General features: G+C 30.9%; 1 protein-coding gene across 1 annotated transcript; it reads left to right on the top strand.

Annotated features, from left to right (window-relative positions):
• Positions 1–4,704: 4,704 nt before the first annotated feature.
• LOC145742285 (uncharacterized) lies at positions 4,705–22,615 on the top strand. The gene is made up of 62 exons (XM_082560069.1): positions 4,705–5,153; positions 5,453–5,646; positions 8,913–8,983; positions 9,411–9,523; positions 9,646–9,786; positions 9,872–10,159; positions 10,237–10,344; positions 10,474–11,411; positions 11,526–11,667; positions 11,795–11,848; positions 12,016–12,069; positions 12,167–12,220; positions 12,362–12,415; positions 12,593–12,637; positions 12,728–12,781; positions 12,910–12,954; positions 13,031–13,084; positions 13,178–13,276; positions 13,386–13,430; positions 13,564–13,617; positions 13,729–13,773; positions 13,936–13,989; positions 14,066–14,119; positions 14,212–14,265; positions 14,446–14,499; positions 14,602–14,655; positions 14,749–14,793; positions 14,932–14,985; positions 15,289–15,333; positions 15,429–15,482; positions 15,544–15,597; positions 15,667–15,720; positions 15,818–15,871; positions 15,952–16,005; positions 16,105–16,194; positions 16,302–16,355; positions 16,450–16,503; positions 16,597–16,650; positions 16,800–16,961; positions 17,069–17,122; positions 17,230–17,283; positions 17,367–17,474; positions 17,636–17,689; positions 17,809–17,862; positions 17,954–18,007; positions 18,216–18,269; positions 18,486–18,539; positions 18,626–18,679; positions 18,830–18,883; positions 18,995–19,048; positions 19,140–19,193; positions 19,261–19,368; positions 19,493–19,600; positions 19,682–19,735; positions 19,825–19,887; positions 20,190–20,297; positions 20,458–20,493; positions 20,591–20,734; positions 20,820–20,961; positions 21,084–21,499; positions 21,647–21,795; positions 21,890–22,615. Exons 2-61 carry the CDS (start codon positions 5,483–5,485, stop codon positions 21,788–21,790), a joined length of 5,745 nt encoding a protein of 1,914 aa, XP_082416195.1. The 5' UTR covers positions 4,705–5,153; positions 5,453–5,482; the 3' UTR covers positions 21,791–21,795; positions 21,890–22,615.
• The last annotated feature ends 2,124 nt before the right edge of the window (positions 22,616–24,739 follow it).

Raw genomic sequence — 24,739 nt, 5'->3', positions numbered from 1 at the left:
TGTCTAGAAAGTTTGTTAGCTTTAGCCTACTCGTGGACACAGTTTGCATAAATTTTACTGTAATTACCCAAATACAGTAACATGGCATTTTATTTGTGGTTGGTGACCTTGGACACAGTTTGCATAAATTTTACTGTAATTACCCAAATACAGTAACTTGGCATTTTATTTGTGGTTGGTGACCTTGTTTTGAATAAAAATAGAATGCGGACAAATTGGGTAATATTAGATATTGAGTCCCAAGTTTGGCAGCCGATACCTGTACCGATAAAGCTATTTGTACAAAGTTTATCTGGGCCTAAAGTGGCGATATCATTCTTCCTTTAACATGCACTTAACCCTACAAACAAATAAGGTCACGATTTGTTTATTGATGCACAAATTCGTCTTACTCTCAAACATTATTCCATTATAAACTTATTATGACAAAAACTTAGCTAAAATAACAAGTACATTTAAACTAAGTTGTACTTTGTCAGAATGACCTTATTTTGAGATTATTGTGAGTGTTAGCTGTTAGTGTTAATAAAGACGGGTACATTTAGTTTTTAAAGCATAGTTTTGTTGGGTAAACCGTTCGGTTATGTCATAAATTAGGATAATTAAATTGAAGGTTTGTTTTTAATTTCGATACAATTACGTTGAACCATTGACACCAAGTTTCCTTAATTCAATCAAGTTTGTTTCCATGTTATTGCACTTTTGAACTAAAGTGATATATCGACCACAAAACTGAAATATAAGTCTGTGCAGAAAGCATGTAATTGCATATTGCAATATTTGTCTGCTAGTTACGTAACAACGTTCTGACTTCTATATCAAATATTTATGCTTTTAATTTTTGTAGGCTTTAAATGCATTTTCTTGCAAGGCCGTTGTCTATTTTAGTGTCAGTTGCCAGTCTATATTTGATGCCACAAAAGCGATTTGATTACAATTTAAGTATCAGTTCAATAATGGCACACTGGCTGTGACGTTCCAAACTTCAAATGTGGGCGGTCTTACATTTGAACCATGAATAATGAAGTAAAAACGAAAAAACTAAACCCAAGCACTGTTCGTTTAAAAATATGTAAACAAAATGTACACAACCCGTTTATATTTATAAGACAGACTTACTAAAAATAATAAAGAATTTTTCCGGTTTGAAACGAATGAATCAATGTCAATCGTTACATATTAAAGTGTTGCTTAAAGTCGCAACATAAGTGACTTTTTTGCGATACGCTCTACCTCCGGTCTTCAATAGAGGGACCGGATGCCGGTGTTGTAATGTACGTAGCATGTCAGTTGTTTGTATGTAAGTACCCGCACACATTTGCAGGGCCTGACCCGTGACCAAACTAAGCAGTGTTCACAATATATTGTGCGTTTTGGCTAAAAAAACATTTTATTTCGTTCATTATATTGGTACAGAATATTGCAAAGACTGCGCTCCATTAGGCTATATTTGTTTGTTTAAGCTTGTACTATGTTGTAATTAATGGAGCTGTGAAGAAAGGTTAGTGCTAATTAAATTTGTTGATAATTATGAATGAATTACATTAATTGTATTATAAACATCGTGTTGTAGTTTAATCTGGTTATGTGGTGCTTTATTGAGTTAACTGGATTATAAAGGCTAGTCAAAATATTGCGGCAAAAAATTATGTTTTTATTTGAAGGTTTACGTCATCTTTAAATACCATTAAAATTCACTCGCTATGTATATATTGACTTTAGTTAATTACATTTAAAAGTTACACATTAACGCAATAGTAATTATTGGCAAATAGTGGAGTAAACAATTCAATGAGTTGTAGTTTGAAATAATATTAATTGTATATAAGTGCAGCAACAATTTGTTACCTGAGTTACAATTTCTTTTAGAAAAATGCCCTATTTGAATAATTTGTCCCGTGACGCATGTTTTTGATAGAAGTTATAAGCTGCAGATAATAAGTACAGTGAAAAACGGATCACGTTAAGAAAATACATCCTTATATGAAGCTACATTATACTCGGTGTTTTGTCTCATGATAATAACCGTATAAAAATAAAAACGTCGCAAAGTCTGATTTGTCGTAATAATCTTGATGCAAAATACACTTGGTCCAGGGGTTGTATTACTAGATAGTTGCGACATAATAGAATAGAAATTGGGGTTGAGCATAACCTCCGAGCAAGACTTACAATAATTGCAAAATTGGTTAAAACTACAAGGTTGTGTGATTCAATTCATCGGGTCAACATTAAATCGTAATTGATGATCCAACGACGACAAATTGAATTGATTTTGACATTAGCAAGGACATGATAATTTGATTTATTTGTTGTTAGAGAGCAATTTGATGGCAAATCAAACAACTGAAAGACAATATGTCGACGTCTGCCGTTCAGGGCTCGCCATTCGCTTGTCGGTAGAACGCGAAAAGTTTGTACACCAGTTTTTTTCATAATTGATTCACTTATTGATCTTTAATTAAAAGATAGTTGACTTAGCAATTTGAACCAGTGCTCAGTCGAATAGGGATGAAGTTAGTGAGAAAGACCTGGTTATTTTAGTCTAAAGCAGAACGCATAAGAAAATAATAACGAAAGTTGTTTAAGTTTCGTTGTGGTATGTGATAACTGGAAAGTTTCATTTTAATTTGGGGATGGGCTAAAAATAGTTTATTTATGTGTGTTGCAATAACTTGATTCATACAATTTAGTTCAAAAAAGTTTTTTTTAATCCCAGAACAGACTTTTAACAAAGCTAAAAAAGAAATTGGTTAACGTAAAAAAAATAAACTGCGATTTTAATGAATAAAGGTAGTTAATAGGTTTATCATAAATGTGTTTGGTTTTTAGGCAATTGTTATCTAATCGTTGAAATAGAATAAAACTCCGGACAAGCGTGTTTTTATTTTGTTTTGTTTGGTTTCAAATCCCAAGATAACGTCTTATATAATTAATATGCCCAACCCGATCTAATAACCAGACTTCAATATACGTTTAGCCGTACGTAGTATGATATTATATGTAGTTAAATTGAAATTTTCGTAAAGTACCACATAATTTCGTCTGGTTAAAACTTTGATTGTGTCGCGAAGTCAGACGGCTTAGTTTCAAAATAATATGTGGCTAAATCGAATAGATTGAGCATGGTAATTTTAAAGTTAAAGGATTATGGTTCTTCAGATTTACCGGTACTACTTACCTGGTTAGTTTGTCAAAAAATTTCAATGGCTAAACCAAACGTTTTGTGTTCTAATTTAAAAAACGGGGCTAATACGTTTTTAATGGGTTAAAAATAATGCGTCCTGGTGTTTATTATTGGATCCACTTTACCAAAAAAAACAGTAAAATCTTGTTAAGATATTATCTTTACGCGAATAATGTCAGAATTTCTATAGCACTATATACCGCCGGATTTTTGCGCTCGTAATAATAATAATATCACGATGTTTATCTTTTGCCATACAGGTGAAATGCATTTCTGTTAGGTCAATTATGGTTGAAAGTGCAGTGTTGTGTTACCACTTCAAGAGATTTACCCGATAAAACAGTCCCTTTGATAGCAAATCCTGCAAAGAGCCAGCATTACAAGCGACTTAGACACTGAATAAAATTAGGGGATTTGTGTACCTTTTTATAAGGAAGTGGTTTGTCGCTTCATTGCTCTAAAAACCAGTTTTGTAAACCGATTTATTACGAAAATTGTATATTTATTCAGGCAGATTTTTGAAACGTGTGCATGATTTCAAGATCGATTTCTATCTATCATAATTTAGGTTGCAAATCTAGGCATGGTTCAATACCTATATGTTAGCAATATGCATTGTTTATATCTCTACTTTTGTTTACACAACAGTCTTAGGCTACCAAGAAATTGCATTTAAAACTCGTTAAGGGCTTCGATATTTAGACATGGTAGAATAGCTTGTTACACTTCATGGGTAAATGATCACATCAAGCCCACTTCTGTGATGAAACAAGATTTTAACCGGTGTAAGTCGATGCTAATATGCCGCTGATTGACATGTCGTAATGAGTCGTTGGCTCTAATATTCTTGCCCTAAATTTTTGTAGGGTTGCGACGTACAGTACTGTCAAACACAATTGATTTGAACGTTATATGGGTTAAAAATTACTCGATCTTAATATAGTAAGTGCAGATACTTGTAAATCTTTATCCAAACTGTTGATATTAATCTATGTTATTGTGTTATTGTATCAACGTTAAACTAGGTCTTACAAATATTCAAGAATATGATAAATGACATTTTATCATGTTGTGTTTTTGTAATTTCAGTATAATTTTTACTAACATCTGTGGTATAGTTAGGCATCGTCTTGTTAATTCGTAACAAGCAATGTATAAAGTGCAAAGTGCGATTCATTAGGCTGTCCTTCATGTTTGTAACGTACATATCACTTTGTCACTCACACGGAAATGAATGCTTGCCATAAACATTAACTCAAGTGTAAAATATTTCAGGAAATTAATCAATGTATTATCTAAATTGACAAAGGTTGTTAAATAAAGGATGATCTATGTATGATGATTGTCCAGTACACTTTTCAGTGTCTCTTTAGATTAAATCTTAATATATGGTTAATGCAATTAAGCATATAATGGTTACTATATTAGGTCAGAGAATTAATTCAATGTGCACTTTATATTTAAAAAGAATTTTATTAAACTTAGATTTAACTAACTTTTTATGTTTAGGGGTCAATTTTTTCTGCTTGTTTAAGGGCAGAAGAATAGGTTTGTAGGTATTCAAAATAGAAGAGCAACAAATTTAGGCACGAAGCTTTATTTAAAAACAAATTGATGCACAATCTCACGCTTCAGTTGTAGCGAAAACGACACAAAAAATTACCATCGGCATTAAAGATAACTATCAGACGACTTTGTAAGCAATTTCTTACAATTGGCGGAATTATAGGAAAACAACTTCACCAAGTGCACAATTGTTGGAAATGAAGTCACGGTTAAATAAAACATTGCTGCGTTATTAAAGTCAAGTCTTTCCAAAAACAAATAAGCGTTGTCATCTGTTTATTGGATGTTACTATGCTTTCTACTTTCATTGCAAAAGAAACGGAGAAGAGCGAATTTAACTTCTTTCTGAGAAGCTGCATGCAGTTTAATTGCTTCCAGAGTTTAATGCAATTTTCAGACGGTAAAATAATAAAATAGTAATGTTAATTACGAAAAATTATTTAGTCGTTAAGTGTAAGCTAAAACTGACGGCAATGTGTGTTCAAGCCTAAAACATGTAAATTGCAACAAAACATGTTATATTAGATCTTGAAATGCGACCACACGATCACATTGAATTTACACATTTAACTTTTTTAATTACAACGTTTAAAATTAAACTTTAAAATGTGAATTATGTTAAACTGTTGCTTTGTTAACGTACATCGTACTACAATGTCTTTTTTAGAGTATATTAAAAAGTTAAAAACTTGATTTTAGGTGGTTGCATTGTGTCTAGTTAAACCACCAATGCCCGTCCATAATCCTCATTTCTTTGCTTCCCGCTATCAACCAGATCAACCATTCCAATCAACTCTTACGTCACAACAACACCGATTTTTACGTCATAAGCGGACCAACAACAAAAAGAGATTTCAACCACGACAAGTAACAAATCATCAACGAATCTTTTGGTAAGTGTGTTGTCAAAATATTAGAATATTATTAAAAAGTGTTTTACAAATTGTATTAGTCAAGTAGTTTTTTTTTAAAACAGGATTCAAATCCTGCCTTAATTTTTTATTTGTGTGTTAAAAGTTAAAGCCTATGGTTGATATACGGACCTTACATCAAAATTGCGCTATCAAGATGACTTTTATTTGTTATCATAAGGTTTTTTTCCAAGAAAAATGTCTCGTAAAACTATACAAAACAAACACAGAAATTTCATTCATAAAACTTCACTATAGAATCGCCTAGTTCGTGGCGAGCGTTGTTATGCAAACTAAAATGCAACACAATCGCCCCAAAACTATCCCATGCGGATAAAATATCGACACACCAGGGTAGGTTTCGTCATGTTCTATATCCGATATGTGACGTCATCGGGACCTGTATAGTAATCACGCCGGGCTTCGGGCCATGGCGGGCCCGCAAGCGTAACCGGACACCCTCGGCATTGCCGCAACTTAATCGAATTACCTCCATGGGAATAAAAAATCGATTTCGCTTAGTTTTGGCATAATTTCTACACAAATCAATAAATTATAAGATTTTTTAGCGATTTAATTTGCATATTGCAATGAGGTATCACCTGTTTTCTTACACTATATATAACTTTAAACCACAAATCAAAATAGATCAAAAATATTATAAAAAGGCTACTGTTCAAGTAAGTTGAACTTAAGCTTCGCGCCTATAATAACGCATTCACAAACACGTGATTATAAGATGCAATAACTACGTACAAAAACGCCCGTATGTGATTTTGATCCCCCCTTCTGAAATGACACGTTTTAAATCGCGATACTGAGCAGTTCATGGCTTAAAGAATTACCATACTTCCTCATTTAGATTAAAACCATAAAACATTATTTTTATCGGCGTCGCCCGCAAACAGTAACAATGCGATCGTTTGTTGACAATCTCTCTGCACAAGACAAACCGTATTGTGACGTCATAAAGTTCTCCTGAGAGTGATTTGTTGTAAGTGTAAAAAAAGCCTACGCGGTTTTGTCTAGCCTGCGGTCCGCTTAAAACTTGAGTTAAATTTTAGTCTGGGTATTTTGTGATGTTAATCGCGTTCAAATTGAATTTTTTATTATTGTTTAAATTTTGTATCTTCGATATAGTTTAGCAAGTTTGTTGAAATTACATGTGCATGTATTAGATATTATTTAAATCCTAAAGCAACCTAAAATGTTCGTATATACATAAATACTGCTTTTATACAAGAGCCCATCACCAGAGTGCGCTATGGAGTACTTTATAAATTTCGCTAGTGTAGAAATTTTTCGGTAGTATACTAATCACAACATCGGGGTACCATAGTGTTTAAGTATTGTTGATTAGCATGGAATAATGTATTGACAGATAGATATATCAAACAAATGCCCATCGATACTTTTATTTATTAACCTAACTGTCAATCAAGTTCACCATTTCGGTCGCTAGTGCATGCTCGTTTAAAATTACAATTGGTTGGGGCATCGCAAATTGGGCGACAAATCCCACGAAAATCAAGTCCGTTATTACATCTATTTCCTATTATTTGTCGGCTATATCGGCGATGAATGTTCGATTTGTTTGTTATGTGTGAAGTTGGTTTAACAAATTGCTACCTGATCCTAAGCAACGGGTGCACTGCACGTGCGATATGACACCCTATCATTGCGTGTTATTACAATAGAACACGAAAACATATTCCTGTTTCACATAAATCTTATTTCCGGATCTCTGCTGAATAACCGTAAGGTCGGAAAAGCTTGTTTAAAATAGAGTTGAACAAATTTAAAAGATAATCGTTCCCACGTTATTTTATATAACAATAACCTAAAAAAAACTGACCTTTTAATATAGTTCGTCAAATACGTTGTTTATTCCCAAAAGATTAAAATATGTATATCTAACAGAGGTTGCGATTAAATGAAATGACATACATTTTTTGCCTGCCTATTATCATAAAAAACATACTAAAAAAACTATAAAAATAAACCACATAAAAAAGAAGTAAATTTTGTAAACCCCTTATTTAAAATTTAAAAAAATTATTATCATTTTTTCAATCTTACTTAATTTTTTTGATCAAAGCCGGTTTACCTTTCGCTTCTAATAGGTCAGTTAAATATGGATCAAAAAGCGACGACCCAAAAAATGGGTCACGTGTTTAGTCAGTTAATAGTGAGATGCGACTATCAAACGACTCAGGAAGGAATAGGTAATATCAAACAACACGCTCACACACATATGATTTTCATTTGATCACATTGTTATAGGGCTATGTATAGCCTTATAATGCAGTGTACACTTTGAACAGATGTCAGTACATGGGGCAGGGACTGTGACACGAACAGACTTAAATTTTACTCGGTATTGTATTATAATCTGAACTTGACAGATGCGGTAGTGTTTTATAGGTAACTGTTTTAGCTGTTTGTATTGATTTTGTTATGCCTATTAAAGTTAAGGGAGTAATTATTTGTTTGGATAATTAATATAATTTTTTGTTTTACTGCCTAAGTTAGGAGTTTATAGTTAGGGGATGAGTTTATTAATGAAGGGATAAATATCGATTAATGTGGTGTTGTATGGAAAATTGTGCAGCAAGGGTAAAAATGAGCAATCCATCTAATTTGTGGTAAGATTTTATGATTAAAATTTTGCGGTTTCTAGTTTTCAGTTATAAGTTGAACATCGAAATTTATAAATTATTTCACTGGCCCATATTAATAGTCACCATTGAGAAAAACGTATTTATTTACCATCAAAACACGCAGCCAACGTTTATTTTGCTTTGAGGCATAGGAAGAGAGAGATAGGAAATCGGAAATTGACTTTTTTTTTCAGCTGCGAGTATCGTCAATCTCGTGTAATCTTTGTTGAAATCGACAACAGATTTGCCACCATAGCGCATACCGCAACACAACAAGAGCCGATATTTGTTTAGGCAGAGGCTTAAATATTTGAACTACTTTATTCGTTCTAAGCGTTTTTTGTGCCGTTTAAAATCAATCTTAAACTGATAATTAAATTATGGCTTAGGCTAAATTTTATACGTTTTTTTGAATAAAAATTGGTGATTAAATATTTATGAAATAAACTGTATAATTACCATAATTTTTATAATAAATTGTTTAATATTTACTTTATATTAAGTAACATATTTAGATTTTGTTTTAAGGTATAACCTTAGCTCAGACGCGCCATAAAGTGGTTCATAATTTTTATTTTTATATTTCAGGTTTTTTTTCTTAGTCTTTCTTGCTATTTCTTCGAGTTTTATTGCCACAACTTACGCACGTATTGATTCAGGTATGTTTCGACTTTGCATAATAGTTTTTTATTTTCTGTATATGCTTACTAATGTTATCGTTTATAATTAAAAAAATCTGCTCTAGCTAACGTACCCAAAATTTATCGTGGTTTAAGATTAACAAATGCGGTTGCAGGTAAACTTTATTAAGCGGTTATGTATGGTCGATAATTATATGACCGCTGTTTGTTAAACTTGTTTAATCTAAGTACATTGTAATAATTATGACTTATTTATTATTCATGCTTGCAAGTAATAAATTGTAAAATTTTAATGCTTTTAAATTTAATGCTTTTAATTTATAGTACTTTGCTTACAATTTTGGGTTGAACTTATAAGATTTCACGAGTAAATGTTTGAATTTAGAATTTACGTTGGCTTTCTGTCTTTTATTTTTAAACAATAAATTCAAATTATAAAATGCAGGAACTGACCTTTTATCTCGTCTTCAACTGGTCGGGGCGTCGTCCAATCAGCGCTCTATTCTTCACGTCAATCATTCCTTATACATTCCACCCAATTTCCAACCTGTTATAAGGGTAAATAACTGATTTATAAAAATTAAACAAAAACTCCCTAGAAGCTTGAACAATAAAATGTTATACATAACTTTAAAAATATTATTTAATATCAAATTAACTAAAATGTGTTTTGTTTTTAGCCTCTGTGGCAGTTATTTCCTTTAAGCGAAGTTAGAAAAAATCAGTCCATGATATTTGTGTTATCCTTCGAATCAGTTAAAACTCCCTCTTATTTATTCACCATAAAAAGCAAAAAGAAACAAATGAAGTTTGCAATAAAGGTAGGCTACATGAATTAATGTGTAAAATTTTATTCTAGTTTTAATACTGCTGTAACAACTGGTCGATAAACGGAATGCATTGCAGGTTTACCCAAAATTCATAAAAATATTGGCCAACAAACGTCGAAGAAAATTTAGATTTCGCCGACGTGGAAGAACAACATCCCCGCAAAATCAAGGATTTTCTTCCGATCGTCCGAAATCGAGAACAATTTTGATTTCAGTGCAAAATGGAATCCTGTCAGTTCTCACGAACTGCGGAAACAGTTTTTCCGGACAAAATATTCCCACGATGAGAATGGGGAATCTAACAAATGATGACTCTTTATACTTCGTCCTGGGAAGACATCGCTCTACGGCAACTGCGTTTAAGGTAAATATACTTTTTTTAGTTGTATAGTTGTATGAAACTATATACAAACTTGTTAAATTAAATTTTTTTGTATAAAGGGCACCATTTGCCGCGCAGAGGTTTATTTTGGTGAGAAATTGGCGGATAAATATTGTAGTATTGTGGACGAAAATTGTACATCAAAAATCTTAACAACAAAATTGGAGGTGTGTTTTTTAAATATTTGTTTGTATATTTTATTGTTCAAGTATGTTTAAAAACGGGTTTGCACAGCAATTGTCTGGTCTTTAATTTACATTTGTATTTAACTTAATACGTTTTATAATATTTTTTAGCGTAATATCTACAAAATAAAAAAGTCCCGTTCACATCATGGGAGGGTAAGGTCAAATCGAAGAAAAAATATTCATAAAATAAACTCTAGACATAAACCTCGAAAAAAACAACAAAGAAGAATAAACAAAAAATTGTTAAAATCTCCCTCTTTAAAACATTCCAATGATCATACTATAGAGTCAAGCACGCAAGCGAGCGGCAATGTTAGTCCTGTATTATCAGCATACAATGTTCTTCACGATTCAGCATATTTTTCTTCACGTTCCAACGTTGTATTGCGTTTTATTAACGAGCCAATCACCTCAGAACCGTCATATACCTCACCAAATTTACCTAACTCAAGACAATCTGAACACCGTTTCACACGCAAAGTCGGCAAATTCGCGGAGGCCAAAACACGGACAGAGACCATGAATTTTCCTCTTACAACGCGAGAAACAAGGCCCAAAGATAATGCCAATAATAACGCGGGGCCCACATTAGTGCACGCACCATATGTAGAAAATAACAATGTTTTAGAAACAGTTAAATATAGTAATTCAAACTTTGCTACATTGGAAACGTTACATAGTAACACTTTTATAAATCAAAATATTTCTAAAATAAACGCAATAACCCTTACACCTACAAGTCAAGTAGTGGCAACCCAACAAACTAACACATTCCCTTCAATATTAACCTCACAACACACATCCCTACAGAACAAACAAACCACTAGTGACTTTATTCAACATGAAAGAACGCCTCGCTCTATCGATCCATTGACGTCATTAGAAGTTACGTCATTCGAAGACGTGACTTTAGTCACCACCAGAGATGACACAACAGACGTTGCACATAGCAATACTAATAATACAACTCATACATTAACTACTTCAACAATTATTGGCAAATTTAACTTTAACGATCCTTTACCAACGCCCACTACAATAACTCAGTAAGTCAAGTATTTTTTTATTGTAATTAATTTTCAGCAATAATATAGTAATTTAAATTGGTTTTACAATTTTTTTAATTAAAAACATAGTTTTTATACCTTTACTGTTTCCAGAATCCTTGCAACACCGTTAACATTAAGTACAAATGAGATGACTACAAATGTTTATGATGCACCGAAAGATCTGCTGGTTTGTAAAGATTTGAAAGGAAAGATTGTGGCTTGTGTGGGACCAAAGGGAGATGATGGTCTTCCTGTAAGTTTAATTAAATTTTAAGTTATTTGTGAAGCTAAATTAATGTTTAAAATTTTTTTATTTTTTGTTAAAAAGTTGGTATTAAATAAATAAAGTTGATTGATTGTTTTTTAAATCATTGTTCAAGGGTAAACCTGGACCTCCTGGTAGATTAGGAAAGCTAGGAAGACATGGACCAAAAGTAAATTTTACATTGCATTGATATTAAATATTATACGAAATTTTGTTAAAAGTTTTACTTTAATATACTCTTAACATATGTTGTTAACAATAAAATGTATTTTAGGTATTGGTTAAATAAAAAATTAAATAACTTAAATAAAATACACAAACAATGTTTTAATTCAGGGTATAAAGGGAGCGAAAGGTCGAAAGGGTTTACTTGGTCTACCAGGAACAAAGGTAAAATAGTTTTTACTAAAACTTTACTTTTTTTTAGACTTAAATATATATATTTTTTAAACATTACTAAAAAAATTGTACATAATTTTATTCGCAGGGACCACCCGGCCATTTTGGAAAGACTGGTTTTCATGGACATAAAGGATTAAGGGTAACAAAATTTATTCCACCTTTTCACTTCACTGTTTTAATAATTTATCTGTTTAAATATAAGGGCATTATTATTAAACCTTATAAACTTTTTATTGTTATGAACAATTTGTTTCAATTTTTTAATCTGTAATTGTTTTAGGGTGATCCTGGATTACCTGGACCCAAAGGTGAAATGGGAATAATTGGCACCAAGGTTATTATTACCTTTAGTATTTTAAATATCATTTAAGTAAAAAAGAGCCTGCTAGTCACCCATACAAGAATTGTTTTATAAATAAATATGAGACTTTATTCCTTATTGTTTAAATAAGTATTGGTAACTTTTGTGAATCAAATATATCAAAATTTAGGTAATATTTAATATTTTTAGGGGGAGTCAGGCTCTAGAGGTTTGAGAGGTCCACAGGGAGGGCCGGTAAGCTTGATTTTAATATTTTTACATATTTCTTTTTTAACAAATTTTGTTTAAATTCAATTAAAAAACAACTATTAATTGTATTATTAGGGTCGAAGAGGAAGAAAGGGAAAACAGGGCCTTGCAGGCTATGCTGGAAAGGATGTAAGATATAGATACTAAGTATTATACAATAATAACACAACTTATTAATTATTTTAACATCAGCATCAGCAATTAAAATTTGAAAAGTTTTATGAAGTTTGACATAAACTGTGTTGTTTTTTTTATAGGGGCTTCCTGGAAAACCTGGAATAGTTGGTTTAAAGGGACCAGATGTAAGTTTTAGATAATTGTATAATTGGAGCCAAAATTAAAACACCTTTTTTTAAAACTATCTTTACTTTCTAAAAGGGTGATGTTGGTTTGGATGGAGAAATGGGGTTACCAGGATACCCAGGTTTAGAGGTGAATACATTTTTACAATATAAAGTCATATTTTATTTTTTTTTAATATTTTTAAAAGAAATATAAAATTAGAATTAAAAAAATTATTATCAGGGTTTACCAGGCTTGTCTGGTTCAAATGGAAAGCCAGGATTTCCAGGTACTCCAGGCGATGTTGGTTTAATTGGAAGTCCTGGGATTGATGGCATTCCTGTAAGTAAATACAATACTTTTATAGAAAAAAAACAAAAATTAAATAAAACATACAAATATTCAAAATATTAAAATTACATTATTTGAAGTAAAACAAATTATTTTTTAGGGTCCAGCTGGTTTGCATGGACCAATAGGACTACCTGGAGCAATAGTAAGTAATTAACCAAAACAAGATTAAAGTTTCTTAATATTGTACATTAATACATAAATAAAATGAAAAATGTGTTTATCCTTGCATATTGCAAGCATTGTATTAAAAATTATTAAAAATGTGTTTAATTTAGGGAAACAGAGGCATGTTTGGACCAAAAGGTATCATAGGACCACCTGGCCACACAGTGAGTTAATTTTTATGGATTTTATGAATTACAATTTAATAAGTTTCAAGAACAATTTTAAGATAATCTAATGATTTAAGGATGTTTAGTTTTAATTTTATTGTGTTACAGGGAGTAGCAGGAGATGCTGGATTTCCAGGACCCAAAGGTGATAAGGTGATTTATATTTTGTATAATCATAAAATCTCTTGTCCCATTAACAAATTCTTTAAGACTTAATCATATATTAACGAAAAATATTTATGATTTCTTCTACCTTACAAAAATATAGTGTTACAGTTGTTTTGAAAAATTATGATATTTAATTTCTTCAAACAGGGTAATATTGGTGGTATTGGAGTAAAGGGAGAAGGTGGCTCTAGAGGAATTAAGGTTAAATATTTGCAAGTGAATTATTCTTAAAAAAAATTTGTCCATTTTAATTTTGAATATAAAAAAAATTATTTAGGGTGATGCTGGTTTTCTAGGAACGAGGGGTGAACGGGGAAGGCAAGGAAGAATAGTAAGTTGATTATCGAACTTTAAATAAATGCTTGCCATATTTAATTTAGGGTAGAAGTTATAAATAGTAGATAACAAATTATTTACATTTAGGGTGCGAATGGTGCAAAAGGAGAACATGGTGAATTGGGAGATGCTGGCCTTAGAGTGAGTAGGTTCATTCTGTATTTAAATTTGTATATGTTGTGGTAAATATTTAAACTATAAGAAAAACATTTTAATTAAATTATTTAAATTAATAACAAAAATAAGTAATTTTGTCAGATTATTTTCCAAGTTTTGTTGAATTTTTTTTTGATTTTAAATTTTATTGTAATATATTACAAGGGCTTACATGGTCATCAAGGTGTTATTGGCATATCTGGAACATCTGGTAAAAAGGTAATTTGCTTTTTTAAACGTTCCTAAAAGTCCAAAAATATTTGTAAGTGTGACATTTTTTACGATATATTCAAAAAATAATTGCTTTTAAACTTCTACCAGGGGTCAATTGGTGAACCTGGAATACCTGGACTACCTGGAATACAAGGAGACATGGTAAGAAATACCATAAACATTTTAAACCATTACAGTTTCCCTTGGTATGTTTTTAAATTTATATTCTAAACTTGTTTTACGTTGTCCTTAAAGGGTGAACGCGGTTTTTCTGGAACACCTGGTATTGCTGGAGCAATGGTAAGCAAATTTTTAATTTGTAAAATATTGTTACTTAAAATTTTTTAATTTTAAAGTATTTTGCGTTACTAGTCCAAAACACATAAACATGGGTTTATTTTTTATAGTGATTAACTGTTAATTAATTAACTTATGTAGGGCCAACAAGGAAAAGCAGGTCAGCCGGGAAAGCATGGTGCAATTGGAAAACAAGTCAGTGTCAAAAGTTTTTTTTTGAGATAAAATTTAAAATTTACTTATTTACCCAATTAAATATACACACAAAAAATCAAACATTCCGATTTCATTACCACCCTGTTACAAAAATATAGTGTAGTTTTGTGAGACATTTACCTAAATTATCTTCTAATGTGCATCCTGTGTAAGACCAGGTGTTTTTAAAAACAATGTAATCATCATTTAAGTGTGACTTTAAAGGTTTCCTGTTTTAAAAAATAAAAGCAAACCGTGTTATATTATGTAAGGTTGTATAATAAATATATGACAATTGTTTAGGGTAATAAAGGCATACAAGGATCTCCGGGAAAAGAAGGCACAAAGGTAAGAACTTATTTAGTTTGTTTGAGTTATTGGTATTCATGTTATTTGTCAAAAATAATATGAAGTATTAAAATCAATTTTTGTTATTTATTTAGGGCATAGAGGGACAACAAGGTGAAAGGGGAATAACTGGTTTTGAAGGTAAAATGGTAAGTTCAGTGTTTGTTAATAAATTAAGTAACAGTCTAATTTTATATTTTAATTTTAAAGGGTGACAGAGGTCAACAACAAAAACCTGGACCCCCAGGCATTAAAGGCCCAAATGTAAGTATTAGCTATACAACATTTACCATACTTTTTTAAAAGTTTCCTTAAAAAAACTAATATTTTTAGGGTCATTTTGGCATTCCTGGAGCTATTGGACCAATGGGAAAACCTGGATTGCCGGTATGAAAATAATACTGAACTTAAGAATAACTAACAACCTTTTTTTCTGAATTCATTTCTGTAAATTGGCTAGTTATATTGGTTATTATATATTTAGGGAGTTATCGGCTTTCCTGGACAAAGAGGAGTAGCTGGACCAACTGGTTTGCAGGTAATGACATATTTATAAAATTATTTTTTAAGAAAAGCTTAATTCTTGAACTTATTAATTTTTTATCATCTATTATTTAGGGTCTTAAGGGAATGCATGGAAAACCGGGTGGAATAGGAAGTCAAGGAACAAAGGTAAAATCTTGACCTAATCAAAAATATCCTGTTTGAGTGTTAAATTAAAGTCAAATTTGATTAAGTAGAAAAATATTAAAAATCTTTATACACACACAGGGTGAAAAGGGTGATGGTGGACCAGAAGGCTCGCATGGTTTAAAAGGAAAAAGGGGTCGGAAAGGTTCACGTGGAAAAAAGGGATTGCCGGTAAGATAAATATGTTGTTATAAAATTTAAACAAAATAGTAAAAATAAGCTATCTTAATATACTTATATATGTTATTGATATTTACTTTCAATAAATTATTTTTAAGGGAATAAATGGTCCAGATGGAGCAGAAGGGGAAAAGGGTCCAAGTGGTTACTCAGTAAGTTTTTTTTAAACTAAAACTAGCAAAATTTTTTAATAAAATTGTTAGTGTTACCTGGCCAATTCAGCATTTATATTTTTTGCACTTGTAGGGTGGTGTCGGTGTAGTTGGGCCAGAAGGCAATCAAGGATCTCCTGGAGATAAAGTAAATTATTTATCTTATTATTGAAGATATATTTTATGTTAAATTATCTTTTTTTAAATACATTATAATGTCTTAAATTGTATTTCTTTTTAGGGACCGGATGGACCACCAGGCTTGCCAGGTATTCCTGGTGAAAATGGACCAAGGGTAAATATTTTTTTAATTTATGATTTAAATAAAAGATTATCTTACACCAAAAAAAATAAACAAATACACATAATCAATTTTTTAGGATTTGGATATTTTACTAAAATTAACCTTATGCATAATACATTATTATTTAATTATAATTTCAGGGTAAGAAAGGACAGATGGGTCCCGAAGGAAAGATGGGTCGAAATGGGATTCCAGGTTTAGCGGGACTACCGGGAGATGAGGGCAAACCCGGGGTTGATGGAATAAAAGGAGCTGACGGGGAAGTGGGTGAACCCGGTTTAAATGGAATTAAAGGAGAGCTCGTAAGTATATTTTAAATATAATACAATTTTTTTATTAAAACAGTTGAAATGTTTATTTAATGCAATCTAAAATACAATTTAAAGTTAAGGTATTTACTTTATTTTAGGGAGATCCCGGATTAATGGGACTAGTTGGAGGTCAAGGGCTTCAAGGCATACAAGTGAACATTTATACTTAATAAAATAGTTTAAATATTAAATTAAATTTTTGATTGCCGTCCTTAAAGTTTTGGCATTTTTTGTAAAAATTGTTTTAACTGTTTACCAGGGAAAACCAGGTAGAGCCGGAGTGTTGGGCTTGGATGGAATGAAAGGTTTAAAAGTAAGTTCAAAAGTTTATTTTTTATGTAAAACACTTAAGTAAGGGTTGATGTAATATTGTTGCAACATATTTTTGTTTTTAAGGGTGAAATGGGTACATTGGGGTTAGTAGGATTACCTGGAGAAACAGGAGAACGTGGAAGTAGAGGAACTAAGGGATTGAAAGGACACAGAGGAGACCGTGGTGATTTGGTATTTAATTTTAAAATAATGTACTGCAGAAATATTTTTTTGAACATATACATTCAAAAAAATATGTTTATATATATATACTTAGGCATTTAATTGGACAACATGTAAATTTTAAAATTTTCCAAAGGCATAAAAATATGTTTTTGTATCTTTGTTTGTAGGGATTTGCTGGTGAACCTGGAAAAGATGGGCCAGAGGGATTAAAAGGATATATTGTAATAATTTAATTTTTTTTTTAATTGTTCATGACATATTTTTAATAGTTAAACAAAAAATTTTGTAACATTATTATTCCCATAATAATTTATGTATGAAATTAATTCAATTTTTAAAGGGTCTTCCAGGACAGATTGGTAAACCAGGCAAAAATGGATTTCCAGGAATACAGGTAACAAAACAATTATGTTTAATATTAAATGTTTTATAATAACAAAGTAATTTTTGCCTTTTCAACAATGTAAAATCAAGATATTTTTTAGGGTATTGCAGGTGACAAAGGAAAAGTGGGAAAACCAGGCAACTCAGGAATAACTGTAAGTTTTAATTCATGTAATATTTAATAAATAAAAAGGATAAGCCAAAAAAATTAAGCAGTTTTTTCTGTAGGTAAAATTTCAAGTATATATTTATGCCATAACATTAACAAGGTTCCATGATATATTATGTTACTTTTTTTTAAGTGGTCATCCACTTTTATTTTCATGGCCCATTAAATTTTACATTATTTTTTTTTATCTCAAGGGCGTTGTTGGGATGCCAGGTGAGCGTGGTACAGATGGTGATAGAGGTCAAATGGTAATATGTCTTTTCATCTATATTTTTTGTTAAAAATACAAAAAAAATGTGTTTTTGTTTTTTTTAAATACTTTTTCACACAGAATAAATTGTAAAATAAGTTATTATTTAGGACATCCATTATTTTAAAACAGTGCTAAATAGTTTTAAGTGTTTTTGTTGTAATTAACAATGTTTGGATAAGTTTGGTGTTTTATAATTATTGTTATTTTGAAGGGAGCTCTAGGTCCAAGAGGACCAAAAGGACCAAATGGAGAAAGGGGTCACCCTGTAAGTTATAAATTTATTTTTAGAAATAATTTTATTCAATAATTTTTAGAAATTTTATCAAACAAACAATTTTTTAAATTTTACAGGGTCATGTTGGTTTACAAGGGCCTATGGGTGATGATGGTTTAATTGGTGAACCGGTAAGTTTTTAAATGAAAAGTTTCCCAATGATAAAAAATAAACCATCAATTTTAAACCAGAAGATATGGTTTTTGCTTGACTTTAATGCTTTAGATTAAATCCGATTACAAATGTTTTGTAAACAAGTCGACAATATTTGTGTTTTTCAGGGAATAAATGGTAATGATGGATTAAAGGGACCTTCTGGAATAACCGGAGCACCAGTAAGAACATATTATTATAAAACTTATGAACATCCTTAGTAAATTTATCTATGTATAAATTGGTTAATACCATTTATAACATTTGCCAAAACTTTTTTATTTAATGTATAGGGTGATATTGGAAGAAGGGGAAAACAAGGAAAACCTGGACTCCCTGGTCCCGAAGTAAGTATTGTTGTAAATTTTAAACAACGTAAATTTGTACCTGTAGTTGACAAAAATTAACAGCACAATAATTAATATTATTTTAATGAAGGGTCCAAGAGGTCAAGATGGTGTACCTGGAAAAGATGGCGGTCATGGACTTAGAGTAAATATATATAAATTTAAAAATATAAATTATGCATTTTAACTTCTTAAACCTAACAATGTTTTAGGGCAATGAAGGGGAGACTGGTGCAGTTGGACCAGAAGGTGAAAAGGGGAAGATCGGTAAAATTGGTTTATCTGGAATACCTGGAGCAAGAGGTCAACCAGGAATAGTGGTAATTTTTCATTTTAATCTCATGTTTACTCTAAGTTTTAATTTTTTCTTGGCTTACATTTTACTCAATATAATTTAAATTTTAATTGTTATCAATAATAGAATATCAATATTTATTTTTGTAGGGACCACAAGGTTTGAAAGGTAGCCCTGGTAGATTTGGGTATACAGGTTTAAAAGGGGCTACTGGGTTGAGGGGTGATAAGGGTGACATTGGAGAAAAGGGAACCCAAGTAAGAAGTGTATATTTATATACAAATTTATTAAAATTTATAAGATAGCGATCATAATTATGAATTGACATTTAATCACAGGGTGTCAAAGGTGGTGTTGGAATGCCTGGACTGATAGGACTTAAAGGACCACAGGTAAAAACAAACTATTTTCAGTAATTTTTTGATAAAATAGAATTATCTAAAATTTATTTTTACATATATTTATGTTTTATGTTGTACAGGGACCAAAAGGAGATATTGGTATGCCTGGTATGATTGGAATGACTGGTTTTAGAGGAAAGGATGTAAGTGTGTTACAAATTTTAAAAAGCAACTTTTGAGTAAAATGTTTGTAATAGAAGTATTAAAAAATCAAAATTGTATGGTTCCTACCTATATGTGAATGTATAAATCAATACTAATAAGGCAAAACTGATCTTGCTCTTACTGTGACATCCCTGTGTTGAAGCTATGAAAAGAGTAGGGTGTCCAATAATAGCAAACACAGTGTTGTTTCCAATCAACTTTCAATTAAAAAATCCCTGTTTAAATTACATTATATATAATATGGAAAAATTGTATACACATGTTAAACTTTATATTTTAGGGTAAAGTTGGAATACCAGGTTCGGTGGGACCGCGTGGACCAAATGGTGTAAGTGGTTCATCTGGTTTTATGGGTGATCCTGGCTATAGTGGAAGAAAGGGACCACAGGTAAATTAATTATGACTAATATTCGACATTCAAACTATTTTTGGTCATACTATTAAATAAAATATATATATCTATATATATGTGAGATTTTTTGATAGGCTTTTATACTTAAAAATAAAACAGTTCCAGCTACAAATTTTTAATTATTTTTTCTATGTAGGGAGAGCCTGGAATTGTAGGATTGCCTGGTCCACCAGTAAGTTGTTTTTATTTGTGAATTAAGCAAAGTTTTTTTAAATTAACTTAACTAATTGGTTTTAAAAAATATTAATACATGTAAATAATTATTTTAGGGCCCTGTAACTATTCGACCGAGAAATCAAGCATATACAGTATCATTAATTGTGTCTGCAAATAAAGATACCTTAAATGATGGAACAATCACAACTTTAGACCAATTAGAAAGTGAACACAAAGAAACACAAATTGAAAACCAGGTTTTAACATAGATAAAAAAATTTAAAACAGATCAACTAACACTAAAAAGAATGTAGTTTAATAATACATCCACATATTTTTCAGGAGTCAATATTTAAAGCAATGAAAGGTTTGGCTAAGGAAGTTAAATCATTAAACCACCCAGATGGCAGTCGAGAACATCCAACTGCTACATGTCAGGAACTCATGGAAGTAAACCAGGAAGCTAAAAGAGAATCACAAGACGGTAATAAAAAATCTGTTGCAAAGTTTTTTGGATTTCCAATACATGTTGAAATAAATTAAATAAAGGCCTCTGTGTAAGGGTTAATTTTTTTTTATTGTAATAGTTTAATATTTAAATAATAGGTGCTTACTGGATTGATCCAAATGGAGGTTCTCCACAAGATGCAGTGAAAGTAAATTGTAGATTTGGACCCACAGCTGAAACTTGTTTTCCTGCGAGTGTGTTAAACTCAATCACCACCAATCAAATTGAAAGAAGCAAAAGATATGTTAAAGTCGGCAACGGTAGACCGGGGCCACATGGTGGAAATATGAAAGCTCAAATCAAGCTTCTTCAAATGCTAAGCTCAGCAGCAGAACAAGTCGTTTCACTTGGCTGCATCGGCGATCCTCAAAACTTAACCACACAAGATCACATTGATAACAACGGAAATTTATTTGGTCTACAGGTTTACTCAATGGGTGTGAAGTTGATTCAAGGGAATCATAAAAGTAGCAAAAAATTTGTCACAGTAAATAAACGATTTAGTTCTTGTCAGGTAAGATTTTAAAACTAATTTTGTTTTATGGTAAAACACTTTGAATAAAATGTATACAAAAATATCCAGTTGTAAATAAAAATAAAATTTTATTATCAATTTGAAACAAATAAAGAAAACTAAAACTTACTTAAATTTTGATTCCAGGAACAAACAAATAAAAAACTTAAATTGTCTATCAAAATTAAATCTTCTAACCCAAAAAAACTACCTGTCAATGAAGTAAGATGGCTAGAAAATTTATTGTTTCAACCCTCTGATGTGGATTATGGAGATATTTGTTACAGATGATAAAGGTATATCAAGCATGGTTAATAAACGAGCTTTAAAATAATGCAAGATATGTCTTAAATCTAATTTTTTTTAAATTTGCTTTTTATTTATTTGCAGGCAAATGGGATACTCTATTGTTTTTTAATTAAAGCTATTCGAGAAGTTAACTGAAAATGGGGTAGAATTCGGTGATAAAACGATTAGAAGGACAATATAGATATCCGCGAGTTGGCGGTAGATAGCAAGTACAGCAATAGAAATACTATGTGCAAAAAAAAACTTCAGCATTTTCTTTTCACTACCTCATTATTTCGTACTGTAAAGTTACTAAACCAAGTGAAACTTAAAATAACTTTACCAGTAACCATGGAAAACAAAATCTCTTATCTTATTTCACTGTGTTTTTTTTAAATGTAGATCTATTAGAATGCGGTTATTTAGGCAAGACAATTTAGGCTACATATGATTTAAGGTAGTTACCTTTTTTGGACTTAGTAAACCTATTTTTTCATAAACTTAAAAAATGTTTAATAAATGTGTTTAATAAAAAATCGTATGGACCAACTACATCTTAACTTGTTTTTTTTTACTTTAGGAAAATTGTTATTTTTTCTACTCTGTTGTAATGTTTTATTTTTCTGTTCCTCTTACAAGATTGCACTCTTTCTTTTGTTATTTTTTTACTTTTTGTGAAATTTATACCAATCAATAATCGCCATAAAGCAAGTTATTTTTCGTACCCTGCCTATAAACATCGCTTCTTTTTATTTTGTTATTATGTTATTCAGCATTTTTTTTTATATATTTTACGCGCTAGCCAATGATATTATTATAACATTATTAAATTTTATGTAATAAACTTGATCGTTTTATTGTAATTTTTTTTAATAACCAGTTATTATTTGCAAAAGTTTATAAACATTTAAAGCTAGCACACATGTTTACTATGGTAAGTAAAATTTTATCTAATTTTAGATTAAAATTTTAAACGTAAGAAATAATTTTTCTTAAATCGCAATATACATCATTGAAAGATTAAATAAAACACAAGAAATTGGTTGCAGGTGCCATTAGTCTAACGTAAAGGTGCCTTTCTTTTTTAAATTAAAAAAAAAAAATTTTTATAGACATATTTTTAATAGAGTTCGCATTTTAGTTTAAAATAATAAAATAATTAAAAGTGTTTGATTCGCCACAAAAAGTCAACTCTGAAAAAATGATTATTAAAACCTGCTCACGCGTAAAATAAAGTATCGACGTTTTCAGAGACGTGATTGCAATTTGACAATGTCCTTCCACTCCGGGTTTTATTTGTTTCTTAACGAACAGGGGGACGCACGGAGAAGCAACAGCGCGATTGGTGTTAGAAATATCGACAAACTTATTCCCCTGATGCTCTATAACAGATGCCGTGATGGAGTGCATGTGCGCTTCGTTAACGCGCGTTTGGACAGAAACAGCAAAGTGTGTGTGCAAAAGGATATGCGCGAGTGGTGCATGTCTCGCATGTGCATGCTTAATCATCAAGCCAGCAGTTTTGATAGGGAAACATAAGAGAATGTTTAAATTTGTGATGACATCGGACTAGGGGTTCAACAGAAAAGACAGAAAAATGATGATCCGTTCATTTTAATTAGAAAGCGTAAAACGATAGCTCTCTATAACAGTACTATTGGTTATATTAATTGTGGCTACATAGAGGGGCGAGTGCAAAATTGAATTTATCTGAGCTAATATAAGGTTTGTTTATAATTTATGTAAGAGGCGATGCTAGTTTGTGCACTTGTAAATTAACGTTTTAGATCCATAAATAATATATAGCAGTGCGGTAAACATTTAGTCTGCATTACCTGCATTGCCTAATTGTATGACAAGTTTATCGACCCAAAATAGTAGAAAGATAGAAAATGGGAAAATGTGAGCATTGTGAATATAATTTACAAGCAAATATGTATTAAAATAAATAGATAATTCGTATTTAGTATGAAAATGATACCTTATATAAAATATATATATATACCATCATATATAATGTGAACAAAATACTGAATCCGGACATTTTTAAAGCGACATTTGTTGTGCCCTACAAAACTCGCATTTTCTAAATAAAAGTTAAAAAAAAAATTATAGTCTGGAAAAGAATCCAAACTTTATATAATATAAAAAAGAGTTCGTTAATGCATGCGGGATAGGCTTTTTGCAAGGGCTTTAAAATCGATAAGGTGAACGACAGCCGTTATTTCGTTGGAAGCCTGGTAAATTATGCATGCGATCGTAGCTCAGTAAAAACCTTGGGATTATTAAAACTAAAAACACGCCTTGAAAACCCCTTAGCTTGATTGTTTTGCAGTATATAGAGTTAAAGAAAATAATAAATCAGGTTTAAAGCAATATTAAAACAGCTTATTGTGCCAGCTTAAAATACAATCAAAACTTTAGTACAAATAACTAGTTTCGCTTAGTTTAAATTTAAGGTATTACTTATATGTCTAAATGTCTACTTAATTTTAGATAGAGTTATAAGAATGTATTTAAAACGACATACTTAGTGACGTACCGTTTGTATTTTAAAGAGTCCCACTCTCATTGAACTTTAACTCAGCTTTAGTAGCTTCTTGGTGTATGGCCTATAAAACAAAGAACAAACGGAATCAATTTAGAATCTATAGATATCTATAGGTAATTTATAATTAAATTTTTTTTTATAGAAATTTAGAACGCCCATTTATACGCTGACCAATAAGAGTTCAGAACCTGTGTGCACAACTATATACACGGAAGTCGCATATTTCTATTGAATTGTATGGAGCAATTCACACACTTTAATAAATGGAGCACATATTAACCCACTGGCATATGTATTAAATGTAATTGGAAACAAATTTACAGTAAAGACTAAATGTAAAAAAACAAGCCCTTATGAGCTAAGATGTAAAAAGCATTATCATGTTTAAAAAATAGTTTTGT

The sequence above is a fragment of the Corella eumyota genome, chromosome 2 (genome assembly GCF_963082875.1).
Source record: "Corella eumyota chromosome 2, kaCorEumy4.1, whole genome shotgun sequence".
Lineage (NCBI taxonomy): Eukaryota > Metazoa > Chordata > Ascidiacea > Phlebobranchia > Corellidae > Corella > Corella eumyota.
This window is presented reverse-complemented; position numbering and strand designations above follow the sequence as displayed.